The sequence below is a fragment of the Epinephelus fuscoguttatus genome, linkage group LG15 (genome assembly GCF_011397635.1).
Source record: "Epinephelus fuscoguttatus linkage group LG15, E.fuscoguttatus.final_Chr_v1".
NCBI lineage: Eukaryota > Metazoa > Chordata > Actinopteri > Perciformes > Serranidae > Epinephelus > Epinephelus fuscoguttatus.
In genome coordinates this window covers 35,918,642-35,934,610 of record NC_064766.1, presented here as the reverse complement: position 1 = coordinate 35,934,610, position 15,969 = coordinate 35,918,642, and the positions used below count along the sequence as shown (strand labels likewise).

The 15,969-nt window shown below is 44.8% G+C and overlaps 1 protein-coding gene across 1 annotated transcript in view; it reads right to left on the bottom strand.

Annotated features, from left to right (window-relative positions):
- phlpp1 (PH domain and leucine rich repeat protein phosphatase 1) overlaps positions 1–14,878 on the bottom strand; it is a 54,888-nt gene extending 40,010 nt beyond the window's left edge. The window contains exon 1 of the mRNA XM_049598399.1: positions 12,909–14,878. Coding sequence (XP_049454356.1) covers positions 12,909–14,541 — 1,633 coding nt within the window. The 5' untranslated portion in view covers positions 14,542–14,878. The remainder of the gene's footprint in view (positions 1–12,908) is intronic.
- Between the last annotated feature and the right edge of the window lie 1,091 nt (positions 14,879–15,969).

Sequence of the window (15,969 nt, the reverse complement as noted above, 5' to 3'; positions counted from 1 at the left end):
AAATCCAAATATCCACAGTTGAATATGTCATCAGCACAGTATGAACAGTTAGAGTTGCTTAAAACTTTATTTCAATGTCATCAGAATCAAATATGCTTTTAAAGTTTAAATGGAAAGTAAAAATCATCAACGGAATTAATTTCAGCAAGCCCCACCAGAAATACTTATCTTTCTTAATTTCAGTAAGTAACTAATTTAATTAAAGAGTTTAATCCTATTTTTGACACCCAAAAACTGAGGCATTAATTGAGACTTTGCAACAACTCCACTGTCCTGGCCTGAATGCCAGCATGGATGTGCATTAGAAGGAGAAGGTCACAAAAGAGCAAAACTGCAAAAGATAATCAGGCGGTTTGTTTGTGTCGCAGTGCTGGCTGAGACGTGATACTATGAATATGACATTTGCCCATTTTTAGCATATCATAAATACTTCCTAATTCATGGACTGTGTTAAGTGTGCGTTACACAGCTCTAAAGGCCACGCTCCTTTTGTGCAACACTGAAAACCCAGAGGGATTCAAGCATCAATTCTGAAAGGATTCATATTGTGTCAAGGTATAAGTACAGATTTGAATTACAAATATGCAAGTACACATTTATGTGTCATAACAGATATACCAGCCTGTGTCTAGAGAAGATGGCATGTCAACTTTTGTTTTCCCCCGTAAACAGATGTGACTTTATGTACTGTGTACGCACTGAGCATGTGCTCCCAATCAACAAGGAGACAGATTCCTGAGTAGAGAAAAGCAGATTCAAGTAGGCGGCAGCAACGTTTTCATAGATGCGGTACAAGAATAGCAGTGGAGTGAGCAAGAGACAGGGTGAATATCAGAGCAGTGTACTGTACTATAATATCATCAGGAGCGTGCGTGTGATTGGTTGGATGACTACTCTGCTGGGAGGACCGCAAAACTGCAGGCCGCTTGAGGCTCCTGTCGGGACTTGTTTTGCTCATAAACAAGGATCTGAAAGTGAAGTATTTGTGCCATTTGATATCACAATACGGCAGAGCTGACACACTTTTTTAACTGCTGGAGAAATATGCACTGAGTTTAATCAGTTGGCCCATTTTAACTTAATCTCTGTAAAGAACTACACTTTGCAACAGTGCACAGTTGGCTGCAGTTTGCCAACAAATTTGGCCCATCTGATTCATCAGTCATCATAATATATCATGCATGATGCCAGAAAACTGTCTTAATATGAGTACTGTGTGGTGACAATGGCATCATTTGTATCGCTGATTGGAATTATTAGCTGCTAATCCAAAACGAAAGGCCGTCAAACCACTTCCAGTTTCCAAATTTTCCCTGAGGGTAGACCACAGACACACAGATAAGCACATTGTTGTACTGTTTGTACTTAACCTCTAATGCCATTCATTATCAGCAGCTATGAAGGACTCTCATAGCTTAGCTAAATCTGGCAACAAGCCTTTGGGATGTTGCAGTAGTTTTGAGAGACTTTATATTAAAAGGTTGCCATGTTGTGGCATTCCAAAGAAGGAGAGTAATAAGGAGATTCATACAAGGTACAAGCACAGGCAATAATAAAAGATAAACAGTGAGTGTTATTATTTGTAGTCCAGCTATTCTCCCATTCCACAAAGTATTAAAAATGCATCTGATGGGCAGCAGTTGCCTTGAGGGTAACTAAGAAGGAAGTTGTCCATGAAGACAGCAGCTACAGAGTCAGTTGTTCTTTAATTCCACAGTAGGACAGGCCACAAAGTAATCAGACCCCAGATCTGTGGTTAAAGCTACAATCAGTCCGGTTCAGAGCAGAGAGAAAGGAGGGAGAGACAGAGAGGACGGCTTTCACACAGGCACAGTGACAGGAAAGAGAGAGGGAGAGAGAGAATTAAAGGGCCGGTCTCTCCAGATGATGCACAGGGACGGGACGAATGAATGAATGAGATTGTGATGTTGTTGCACATTCCCCCGGCCCCACGTGCTCACTTTTCTCTTTCTTCTCCTTCTCCCCTCCCTCCCTCCTCTCCTTTCCTTTTGTTTTGTTTAAAATTTAACAAGGTCTGGAACAGTGCAGGGCTGAAGCGGGCATCCGGGGTGTTTTGGCTCAGCTTCATGTCACATGCAGGGGCCATGTGAACACAGTGGCACTGAGAGGGGGGGCTGGGGCGGGAGGGCAGAGAGGGATAGTGAGAAAAAAAAAAAAGAACTAAAGAGGGGAAGTCTTTAACCAGAGGGACTGGGAGGCAGCGAGAGCGAGAAAAGAACTGGGTGTTAGCCGAGTGAGAGTTAATAAAACGACTGTATTTATGAGAGAGACGCCACTAACGAAACAGGAACTAGAAACTGAGTAAAGACTGACCGACAGAACAAGCATGTGCCAGAGAAAACAGAATAAAAATGCAAAGATGGACATGGGCAGAGAATGTGCGAAGTACTGTAGCTTCCCGGTGCAGCAGGTGACAGCTCTACTTTTTTTTTTTCCAGGGCCTGGGTGATTATCACACCGCACAGCTAAACAGCAAGAGACAGCAAATTGCCATGTTAATGACTGAGACTGGCTGCACATGCAGTGATGTCTCCACAGGTCTTTCTGGACCGAGAACCACACTTAGTTTCACAAATCTCAGCCCTCACTGACCTTCCAGTTGGCTTTTGTTTTGGGGATAGCTGTTCAGTTTTAGAGAATATCAGAAATATCTCTCTGTAAAATGCAATCCGTCGCACAGTGGTGGAATGTGTATTTATTCAAGTGCTGCACTCGCATACTGCAGAGAAATACTGTACTTTTGACTTCACTATAATTATCTGACAGCTGTAAACACTTGATACACAGAAGACTGAGAGATTACATAAAAAAACATATGATCACTTCATAAAATATGATACGCAGTTAAAGATCAGGCTAAACCAGGGGTTGGCAACCTTTACTAAGAGTTGGCCAAAAAAATGAAGAAAAAAATAATCCGTCTGGAGCTGCAAAACATATTTGAATAAAGGGAACAGCCTATTAAGTCTTAATTAGCCTATCAACATTACAAATACGTCTGAATGCGCATTCATTAATATGATTTACTACACGGTGGCGACTCTGCAATGGGCTACTTATAATTATTTAGTACTTTTGGTGGTAAATTTGGACTCCATAGCTAGCCTTGCAAGTAACAGGCATAAGGTCGTGGATGTATGAGGCATATTTAAGTTGATGAAACATTGATGTATGCTCTAAAGAAAGTCTAAGAGATAGCTCAACAATAAAGTGAAATACTGCATAGATATAAGTCCAATCTGGACTTATTGATGTTTCCAGCACCTTGCCAAGACTGAGCCGGGTGGAGTGGTAGCTATTCTGCATCAGTTGATGAAACATTAAAACATCTTACTATATCTTACTATATAATGACGAAAACTCTGTCTGTCTGTGTGTCTGTTCCACATTTTTCTCCTCACTGACTTGGTCAATCCATGTGAAATTTGGCACAGTGGTAGAGGGTCATGGGAGGATGCCAATGAAGCAATATTACATCAATTGGCCAAAGGGGGGCGCTATAGCAACCGATTGAAATTGCAAACTTTGATTGGGCATCTCATGCCCTGTATGTCGTAGAGACATGAAACTTTGCACAGAGATGCCTCTCCTCATGAGGAACAAATTTGCCTCAAGAACCCATAACTTCCAGTTATATAGATTTTCCGCCATTTTGAATTTTTTGAAAAACACTTCAAATGGATCTCTTCCTAGGAAGTTTGACCGATCTGCATGAAACTGGGTGAACATAATCTAGGGACCAATATCTAAAGTTCCCTCTTGGCAAAAGTTGGAAAACTTACTAAAACTGAGCTTCTATAAGGCAATGACTTTAACGATCTGCCTTTCAACGTGCTACCTCAACTACTAATGTACAGTTTTAGCCCACTAACTATCCCACTATTGGCAATGGTACTACTGTACTTTCAATAAAGCAATCATACTATCAAATTCACAAAAACTCTGTCTGAATACATTACTCTTCTTAATGGGTTCAGTTGACTATTTAATCTGCAATTTCCTATGACCTGTATCCCAAACACACACCATGTCAAACTGTACAACATCTTTACAAATGTAGAATGCAATAATCACTTTAGGCCTACAACAATAACAATGAAAATCTGAATATAACTAAATAACGTCACTCATTTCCAAACAGCCACTGGAGAGGGTCTGCAGAGCCGCATTCAGCTCCAGAGCTGCAGGTTTCCTATCCCTGGGCTAAACCAACAGCTCCAATTTGACCAACAGAGATAAAAGCTGCTACAAGTAAACACATCTTTAATATTGTAATAAAAATAATTAGCCTAATTGTGTAAGAGGCTGTCTTTTTGTATTTTTAATGGTTAATACTTTAAATGTGCAATAATAATAATTTTCTGGACCCTTTTTCCCTACTTGCACATCCAGCAAATACAGAGCAACAACATTATACTTGGAGTCTCATTTATAAACACTGCATACGCACAAAACGAGGCCTGAGAGAGATGCACGCCACTTCCCATGGAAAAGTTGCATTGTATAAAAACAGACTTGATGGGAGAAACTTTGACCCATGCTTATGACAGGAAATTGGCGATGCAGATGGTGAGTTGGAAGCCTGATTGTAGAAACTGCCTAATATTTTTTGGCATACGCCATTTTTGGCTTTTGTCCGTATGCACATTTTTAGTATGGATCCTATGCATTGCTTTATAAATGAGACCCCTGATGAATGCAAGTCCAATATTCGCTCTCATTTTAGCTCTGTTTTTGTCTCCTGAGGGAAATATCTGTCGTGTTAGCTGCTAACTGCTACACTATGTTCACAAGCTTGGTGCTGAGAAGGTACTGCACAGTAGGTTTGAAGAGAACGCCCGCTGCAGTGAGAGTGAATCCAAACAGCAAACCTCTGGGCAAGGCAACAAAAACAACAATCTATAAGATGTTACAGAGCAAGAGAACTGTGGGGAACTGCAGAGTCAGGTGATAAGTCTGTGAACTTTGGAATTTTCACTCACATGTGGGAGGTTTTTTGTGATTGAGTATTTTTACATTCTGGTTTTGCTACCTTTACTTTAGTAAACAGTGTTAGTACTTCCAGCGCTGCCACTGTGGCACCACCACGAACCACAAACTAATTTATTACCCAAAGTCAGGCTACACAAAGATAGGATTTATAGGTAGTCCAAATTTAGAACTGAGGCATCTATGAGGACGATGTGCCGTGGATACCTCCAGGATTTAAGTACCTGAGCATTAACCACGATGTTGTGCAGCATTTATTTGTGCAAAGCATCTGTATCTATGGGGATGTGGCAGTGTCCTGTTTGCTTCTCTCTTCTCTCTTCAATGTCACCCTTGCCAATGAGGAAGTATCAATGCTGTGCTTCAGCATTTTTGGAGAGAGATGAACTTTCAACTAGGCCAATTCACATCAACGGCTATGCCCCTTTCTATTGGAGCAGAGTCCATAGAAAACAATCTCCACTCCACCCAAACACACCTTATCTAGCTGTGTCCAGATGACAAAAACAAAGATTTGGGGACAGTTTGGTAACACTCTGAACTCCTTACACACAATACTATTTGCTAAACACTCTATCGACTTGGCCTTTTGTATCTGCAGTTCAGGAAGATGCCTCTGCATAAACAAAATCTCCAATAAAACAGCTGCCCCAAACCTGATCCTTTTGTAATTACAAATTTGTGCAGAAGAAAATGAAATTCTAACAAATTGGAATGTTAAACACAATGCAAAATAACCTCTCTGGAGACTATGGCTTTGTAAAACAAATCAGTGTAAGCACCACTGGAGCGGTGGTATTTAAAAACCTCCCATCCAGGAATTGACACAGTTCTGTCCTGTACACTAGCAGGCAAGCAGGCAGTGTGTTCCCTAATCGGAATTTTTGGGCCTCTTTAATGCTGAGGGTTGCAGATGTTGTCTGGTATTAGGCTGTACTGCTGCTGATCAAAGCTGTGGAGAGTGAGCCCCTGCTGGCCTGCCTCTAATCCCCCCTCATGCATGTGGTCAGGGACTGGTGCTCAACTCGGGGACAGTCGGTCCACTCCATGACCCTGCTGAAGGGGGAACCTTTTCACTGCCTTTACTCCTGAACAACACCTACTGTTACCCCCGAGGTTTCTGGGGAACATCCAGCAAGGCCGGTTTGACAGACAGCTGAGAGATTGGGCTACTCCCATAAGGCAGGCTGCTGCCTTTCCTTACCCCCTTTCCCAATTGTCGGAATATGCCAGCAGGCAGACAGGAGTGACATATCAGCATGACATTGTTCAGCCCTAGGTTTAGCTGCTTACCACAAAGCAATGAGAATTTCAACTGCATACCCCTCTTTTTCTTTTTCACTTACTTCCACAGGGGGCATGAACTAAACACAACTGTACACCAACGCATGCACATTCACACACAGAGAGGACAACGAGAAGAGCGCTACACCTGCAGAAATAATGACCTGAGCTGTTAGTTTTCAACTTTTATTAATATTTTTTAGAGACAATTATGAGGGTGACCAGTAATTCTTGGAGTGAAAAGCAATAAGCTAGGGAGAGATAAAGAGATATGGGAGGATAAATGGAAACTGTCAGATGGTGTGAGGGAGGAGGAGATGCGAGGAAAGATAGCGAGAGGAGAGGAGGGGGATCGATCATGAGAGAAATTGAGAGAGGGAGGAAGATTCGGCGCGAGAGGAGGGTGGGAGGATGTCAGCCAAGAAGGCAATCTATATTAGACAGAAAACAGCTCCCCTGGCTTTAACTGCTACAAGCTGACACCACCATCCTCTACATGTCTGCCTCAGTAGACACACGTGTGAATCCTCGGAGACGTGCACATCCAGCTCCACGCTGGGGCTGTATGACCACATTTCATTTAAGACCACGTCTACACGTGAGGCTCGCACGTGAAGAGACATGAAATGCATAAATCTATTCTTTGATTGCTTGGTTTTTATCTTGGGCGTGCACATACAGTAGTGAACGCAAAAGGGAAAAAAAAATCTCAGTGCACACAGACACATGCGTATTGGATTTGAGCTCTGGAACGTGTGAAATCTGATTACACAATTACATAATGACTCAGCAATAGGCCATTTAGATAGACCATTAGCTGTCAGGCGAGGACATGGATGTGAGAAAGGATGGGGCAGCCTAGTGCCTCACTTCTGCAAAGTCCTCCCAGGAGTGTTTGCATACATAGAGATGCTGTAGTTTAGGTAAACGTAAACGTTATATAGGTTCAGGTGACACTGATACTTGAGTATTGCAATTCGTGAATCCCTGGAGGCCAGTCGCACGTCCATTTGAATAGCAAAATTCATTCAAACTAAGCCGGAGGGATCCCCATATTGCTATCAGGATAACCAGTGACCAATCATTAAAAACAAAAAACAAAACAATGACAAAATGTGCGCAGACTGTTCTCCTTCTGCCTTTAAAAATGTTGATGCGAGTGCGAGTGTGGGAGCAATCTGGCGTGCTGCTGACTGTACGAAGGAAGCAACGTGGCACAGACAAGACAGAGTGAGTGGTTCTCTGCTTAATAGCTGCCACAGCCTGCTGGAGAAAGTTGGGAGCTTCATTAAGCCTTTAAACCCTGCCGAGTCCTTTAAGTCATCACGTCACCAGCCGCTGCCTCCTCGGAGAGGGTCAGAGATAAGAGCGGAAAGATACAGTCCTGAATTGATATTCCTAGAGGCTTTTAGAGTAATTGAACTGTTTGTTGTCTTCTTTAAATGTTAACATCTTGGGTCTACACAGACATCATATCAGAGGGACTGACACTGCTTCCATTACGCTTGCCTCAGATGAGATTTTACTCTGCTTATAAATTGAGCGTTTTTATTTTATTGCTTCTAGCATTGCTTCAAACTTTTATTTGAGTAACAATTTAAAGACACTAATCCAAAGACACGTTTACATTGCTGTTGTATACTTCTGTGATTTCATTCAACAATACTGACATGGAGTTTATTTTTAATTCCACTGACCTACACACCAAAGCGACACCAAAGAAGTAGCGGCAATGAAGGCTGACTGTTACGTCGCTTCACGTCGCGTGTGTCTTGGCCGAAAAGTTGCACTTCAACACATCCCAAAGACTGAAGCAACGGCCGACTAGCATAAGAGTAACTCCACATGAGAAGGTGGTGGCAGTCTGTATTCGTCATTAAAAAGGGGGAACCAGAAGACCGACAGGACTGATTCAAGATGCTAGTTAGCCAGTTAGCACATTAACAAAACAACCCAATGTTAACAAATGATATTTCCTGTTTGAGTTCCCGCTAAAGATCCCCATGGCTAAAAAGTGAATCATACCTAATATTACAACTACGTTTCAATCTCTCTTGGCTTAAACCATTTGTTTACTTGTCTCACTTCCTTTTCTCCTCACATGCACTGAGCTAAACTGCCAATCAGAGTGATTTCTCTCACCGATGGGCTCCACCATCTCTGACGCCAATTCAACATGTTGAATCAGCCACAAAGCAGCTGGCAAGGGAAAACAAGGGGCAGCTAGTGCCAAAGGTGCAGGACACACCACAAAAATTAGGGCAACAGATGCTGACCAATGGCCCGACAATGACCAACAGCCAACTGTTGGCTTGGTGTGTCAGGGCCCTAAAGGCAACCCGGCCTCACTCCAAAGTCATCGAAATTTGGCACTTGGGCAGTGACTTGCGGCGTCAGACACTGACGAAAAAAAGACATCCTTTAACATCGCATGATATATTTAATGAAACTCGATTGGTAAACAAGGCAGGACAAGAACAGAAGTGAAGGCGGCGAAAGTCTGAGTGGGTGGGCAGGACTGGTGGTGGACTAAAGCCCTGTTGTTTTTTCCTAAACCTAATCTTGTGCTTTAGCTGCCTAAACCCAACCATGGCGTCCCAGAACATCAACATCCAACGCACCCAGGGTACCTCTCACACCGTATTTGGACATGGAAGGTCCGTGACTAAACGTCAATATGTGACGAGGTCGGCGTGAGAATGTGTTGCTAAAGGATATCTGATAAATGTGACCAAAGATTAGGTTGGAGATACCGGCAGCTCTTGTGAGAAACAAGATAATCCATAGAAGATACAAAACAAACTAAGCAAGAAGTGCAAAGTTAAGAGTTAATACATTCAGCTCACATTTAAAGTGTATTATTTCCTCCAAGTCCCCAAGTACGAACGCACTGTTTTGGCTCTCAAAAAGATGCCAATCTGTCATTTAGGATGCTGTAGAGCTGAGCAGCCGGGTGAGGACAGAAATGCACAATCTGTGCAATGTTAGCCTTAGAGTAGCACCGAGGCCCCAAAGCAATAAAAGAGTAAGTTATTATATGAATTTTGTAAATAAGTAACTCAATAACAGTGAGGCAATGAGCGTGAAATCACAATTTGTTTTGAGAATCATTGCAGAGAAAACTTTATATTAAAACAGGTAATAAAAAGGTGCACTATACGTGTTTTTGAGAAACTAAAAAATCTTTCCCAGTACTACCTTTTGACATATTGTTACCATAAACGTGCAAAGCTGTAAAAATGTCTAAGCAGGTACATTTGACACTTTTGTTTTGTTAAAGCAGAGCCATTATCTGCAGCATTCCATTAGATGTCTCTGCTTTTTATTAGTTCTGCATGAAAAACTCCTTCTGCCAAGTTCACCTTGCTGGCAGACACCGAAAACAACATGGGAATTACCTGAAAATTGGGTGCACCATGTTGAAACTGTTATCGACCCTGACTTTGTTCCACAGAAGCTTGAGCTATAAACCTGAGTGGAGCTGAAAAGGAATTAATACCTTGACAGTTTCCAGGCCAGTAAATGCCAGTGGTCATTAATATTAGCTCATAAAGACACCGCTTTAGATTTACATGAAGCTGCTTTTAAAAAGCATACATTTCAACTTTAATAAGGTGAGTAGAAGGTTCCCATAAAGCAGTGGGTACGCTGAAGTGCATGGATGTGAGTGTTTGCAAAGCCAAGTAGGCTAATGAATCTAAATAATTCAGTGTGCTGCTTTCGTTTGGTTAAGAACTTTGGGTCCTCTGCCTCTAGGGAACCCCAGTGCCACTGAGTGTTAGGGTTCAGTATGCCATTTCCTTTCCTTGCACACACACATACACACACACACACGCCACTACTACCTCTGGGTAAGGGAACAGAGCCATCCAAGCAGGGGGCAGCTTCATTAATTGAGGGCTGAGGATCTCCTGTCCACAGAGCAGACGCCCCATTACTGGCCGACACTAACCTGTGCCCTGAACACTTTTACCTGAATGGGCAATTAAATCAAGGCTATGACTCAAGTGTTCAGTTAGAAAAAAATCTGTTTAACCCAGCTCTCTTGAGGAAGTGGTTTTATTTAGACTCATGGAATTTTGGGGCCTCTCAGCAACAGAATGTGAATGTATTGATTATATGAGTTTTCCCTTGTACTCAAACTCTAATAAAGCTGGCTAGGCATTACAAGAGGCTCCTGTGTGGGCAGCTCTGAAAGGATCACTCGTCAGGCTGCCAAAGAGGACAGCGGCCCTTTGATCTAGGCAGCCTTCTGTACATGTGTATGTGTGTGTGTGTGTGTGTGTGTGTGTGTGAGCTCTCTCATCTGGCCACTGCAAAGTCTATGCACTCAAACCATGACCTGAACCCTTCAAAGTCAAACTGGCCTCTGCATTGTCCACAGGATCTAGCAAAATGCACCATGGCAACTCTTTGACTTAACAGTCTCTTCCCATCATTCTCCCTCTTCCCCAATCATGCTGAGTGCTGAGTACCTCTTCTGTCAATCTTATTAAAGATACAGCACAATTTGCCGGCCGCCTGTGTACTTAATATCTAGGTTATATATAGCATTCAGATCGCGCACTTCTCTTATTGAGCCACTGAGCCATAAAACAGAGTTTAGATACTGGAGTTCCTGTATCAAAGGCCGCTTTGCATGCACAGGCATGCAGACAAAAAGGCCCTTAGTGTGACTGAGGTCTACAGTTGTGGCAGCTGCGCCTCAGAGTCAGCCAGCAAGTCAGCTGAGACTCGCCCTGTCTTCACAATCTAGGCAGGACAACCATTCAAAGTCAGCGCAACATGTGTCAGCGCGGTATCCCCTCGTACATCCCCCGACCCCCTCGCTCCACTTCCTCCTCGGCAGACGTGCCTGAAATTCTAGACAAGCCAGCGTACATTCCTCCCATGCTTCCATCGTGTAAGGAAAGGGCGGAAGAGCAGGCCAGACATGTCACAAGGGCATTGGCACTGCCGTCTCTTTACAGTGCATGCATCTGTGTGTGCGTGCATGAAAGTGCTCTCTTGTGTCCTTCTCTATGTGACTGAGTGAGAATTAGGCCTTTTGTGCAGACTGCGGCCTGACTGTTGAGTCGTGTTATATGCTGTGGGGGGGCTGGAGGGAGAGCTCAGGTGACCTCTGTTAAGCTGTCTCACATGGGATGTGGAGGCGTGGCCCTCAGAGGGGCATCAGGGCTACTTTTGCCCGCCTTTAGCGGCTGCTGCTACTGCTCAGCTCAGCTGACTGCACACCTTCCCTGATTGCACATCCATCCACATGAGCCCCAGTGTGCATGCTCATACAGCCTGCCATATGATGCTATCTAAATGAAATCATTCTACCTCAAGCAATCCAGTACTCAAGAGCACAATAGGTCATGCAGTGCATGTGACTGCGAGCAGAAGCACATGTGGCCATTTTCGGCTGCGTATTGAGTGACCTCTGGTTCAACAGCCTCTCGGGACAGGAAGCTAGAGAGTGTTAATGCCTCTCTTTTCCATACTTCAGACCCAACAAACAGTTTCTCCTCAACTGTCCTCGACAGACACTCAGTTTCCACCCCTCCCACCCCCATTTCACTTCCCCCAGAGGCGACAGCAATAGCAGCAGTGGTGGAGGCAGTGGCGTGGTGAAGAAAAGGGCTTCCTGAGCTTTGGAGGAGCACGTTAACCCAGCTTGGCAGGCAGTTAGTTAGTGTGACAGTAGCTGCGCTGGATGCCAATAGGACAGGCACTGTGCAGCATCTCAATGACCAGAATTCACTGGGTACACAGAGAGGGTTTATGGTCCTCCCAGCCATACCGCTCCCACCCCTACTCTCCATCCAACCACAAAGGCATTCAGCCTTTTCATTAGGATGATAATGGGGCAAAAGCCGGAAAGGGCCCCATGTCTGAGCACCATAAGTTGTGGTGATGGCTTTGTGGCAATGTCATGCGTGTCCATGGGAGCACAGTGTGCCGCTACAGTCTGACAAAGACAGTCCAGGACAGGAGGAAAAAAAACAGACCTGAAAATTTAAAGGAAGTCCCTGAGGCAAGGACGATCTGGCAAACCAATTGGACCATGACCTCAATCTGACCCATTCATGCCACCACACAGTTAAATCTTAACATGGCAAACCGTCATTAGGAAGCACGCTTAGGCTTTTAATAATAACCCTCTAAATTGCTGCCGCAGTTATTAGCAAAGGTCTTGTGCTGCACTCACCTTACTGGACAGCATTTCACAATATCAGGGACATGTGGGCATGTTCTTTTCAGTCCTACAAGATTTCAAAGCATTAAGACTCTGAGCTCATGCCACTAAATGTGTGCACCCACCGCTTGGTCAGTGTTCAAATTAAGAAACGTGCCCCCCCCCCCCCCCCCCGTGAGAATTCTATTCAGCTTCAGCTAGAAAAAATAAAAACTGTTGCTTTGCTCTGACAGCACAAGGTTGCACACCTGCATGAATGCATCTGCCATGTTTTGTGATACAGGTTGACAACCTGTTACAAACACTACAACACCAAGGAGCTGCAGTCCGAGCTACGTAGTGTGCAAAAGAGAAGGCCTCAACAAGTCCTAGGATGAGCAGAAGCCCGTTCATGAGAGAATGTGATTCTATGTGAATGCATCATTTCACCTACCTGCATAGAAACGTAACAAGGAGCCAATTTCCGTGTTAAGCCCTTCCTCTTGAACTCTCCAAGGGTCCTTAAATCCAAGCTTAAAGAGAAAGTCATTCTGGATCTGCAGAGGCCTCTCATCTGGGCTAAGCCTCCTGACAGCCTCACCGTGCAGCTGAACATACAGTGTGGGGCTGGAATCACTGGAATCTCCATTGTGGTCTGCTGTCAGGCCTGATTGTACAGCACCTTGGCCACAGTCCGGATCTTGGATATCAGGTGTATTACCTGTAGAACAGGCTCTTGACAATGAGCTGGCACTACTGCTGGGTGGCAGGCTGCCCAGACTATGTGGGTTGAGTCTGCTATCTGGTCCCATATTGTTTGTCATGTCGTTTAAATGTCCTATATTGCACTGTTTGTAGTTGGCAGTGACAGCACTGATTCCGTTGGTGTGATGCTGCGAGATGGGGTCCATGCTTGTGCTCGACGCAGGACAGTCAAGGTCCAGTTCGTCCGAGGAGCTGCCATACATGTCGTGGCCCTCTGTGGCACTGTCAAAGGAGGGGCTGAGGATGGATGCTTCTGTGCCCAGGACCATGTCATCGCTGAGGGAGTCCCTGTGCTCGCTGAGCCGGGCCCCGGAGCTCAGGTCATCAAATGCACTGCTCTCCACATCTGAGCCAGAATTTAATCCATAGCTGTCCAAACCGTTCCTGTGCTCCGAGTCGTCGTCATTGGGGGTATCCATGTTGGAGTTAGAGTTTAAATCTGACAGTGAACAGGCTATGTTGTCTTGTGACTCTGATTCTGGGGTGAAAAGTTTTCCATCAACGTCCTGTTGCTTTTGCCTCTCATCTGCATTCTCCATGAGCAGTAGCCTCAGCCTGTCACTTGGATGGCCCCTTAATTCTGTGGATTCCAGGGGAGTCAGGTGGCTGCATTTTATACTCGAGTCTTCATTCACCTTGCATGGGTTATCATTATATTCATACTTCACATTGCAGTTGCCATTTTGGTCAGTCTTGGGGTTATCTTTACAAAAAATGCGCATAACAGAGCTCGACTTACTGCAGAGTTTGCTCAGACGGAGCGCCACCTCGCCGGCTGTGGTGTCCATAGTGCAAAGAACCGGCCTGGGATATGAGGGCGTCAGTCTGTCGTGGACATGTATGGAGCCCCGGTGGAGATCTGCTCTCACCCACTCTCGATCAGCGGGCTGCAGCTGCATGTTCTGTCGGTGCTTCAGCAGAGCCTTCCTATCCAGACTCCGAGTGTGTAGAGACGCAGAGGACAGGGCCGAGTTCATCTTGGCGCCGCAGGCGGCGGTGACAGCTGAGGTGGCGGTGGCTGCAGCTGCAGCGGAGAGGTTTCTCTTCAAGCGCCTCCGTCTCAACAGGAGGGAGCTGGAGTTGCTGGATGAGCCCCGGCCATTAGACGCCACAGTTCGGTTTGACGCACTAGATCCCGCTGAAGAGGCGGAATGAGAGAGGCTATTCCCGTTCTTTGCCTCTACGCGGGAGGGTGCCAAATGTCCACCGCCATCATCCGCTGGAGTCCCCCGGGCGACAGACAGTCCGCTGGGCTTCTTCATTAACTTGGTCGCAGCTCCATCCGACGCGCCGTCCTCAGCGACAGCCTGCACACTTTCCATCTCTGCCAATGAAAAGTCCCCCACTCTAAATAAATAACGGTGCGCACTTGGTTACACCTACAACCTCTACATTTAAAAGCCTGACTGCGTGCCCACCGTGGTAAATGTCCGCCGACTGGGCGGTGTTGCTGACTTATTCCACTGGTAGTCATTCACTTCTTGCCTTCCTTTCCCTGTCGGAGTCTCCTCCGCTGCTCCGAAAAAAACATTTTACCGATGAAATTCGCTGGGAAGAGGCTGGGCGCGCGGGGACAGATCAGGGCGGAGACGTGACTGTGCGTCCCATTTGGACCAAAATACAGTGCTAGAATATGAAATGAACGTCGGCCGACCTCCTACGCAAATACTGCCTGATATATATTCATGAGGAGGACACAAGATGGGGTCGCTAACAACAACGCAGTGGATTGTGGGAAGTGTATTGTGCCGGAGCGCGCCCCCGCTGTTCGCCGCTGCGGGGAAAGCAATGATGTCATGAATACATTTCCCATGAAGCTTTTCTTCCGCTCCAGTAAAGTGAGGCGGTGAGCAGATGAGAGGCGTAAACATAGCTCGTATAAAATGTTTGGTGTGCGGCTACTGAAGTGCGTCCTCTTATCTGCTGCGGTGTTATCTGTGCATGCAAACTACGCAGAAAACCAACATATATCACTCAGTGTGTTGAGTTCCTGCAGACGCAGCCAAAGCCTATCAGCTGTCAACTGTTGAATAGGAGAGTAAACTTTGAACTGTCATTTATTAGGCTTCTGTTGCACAATGTGCACACTCCCTTTTATTAAAATTCCGTTGCATGCCAGTGTGAAGCTTCGCCGTAGCTCTATTTATTTTGGACTAGTGGTGACGAGGCAAATAACTTCAGCACCATCTCATCAGGACGCCATTTCACAAGGCCATACAGAGTGTACGTGCTCTTATTCTATTGTGTTTCTCGCCATCTAGTGGAGCCAACCGCAAAGCTTGACCTAATCTTTTTTCTGTCCTGTTGAGGACGCAGCGACCCTGAGCAGCAGGAAGGCCCATAGGTTCAGTTTTTTAGGTCACCTTTGTCTAATTTTGTTTTTAACCAAAGGGGTTGTACTATTTTTACACGTCCAGATCCAAATATAGACACAATTTATTGTCACATGCATAAAAGGTTTGCATGCAATGTTAAACTCCAGAGCATTTGCACAATGACTTTTGTGAAAATGGTGCAACTTATGCAGATGTCTCACATTGTTTTTAAAGTCATAAGATGTAAGAATGAGAAAAGCTCTGTCTTTCAAACTGATTCCAAACTGATTTCAAAATTATTTCCCACTTCTATTGCTTTTAAACATCAATAATTGATCTCCAACTGGTTGAGAAACACAAATTATGGAGATTATAGGCTACTTTTATGGCATTAAACTTATCAGGATATCAAATATAATCACATCTATAGTTTAG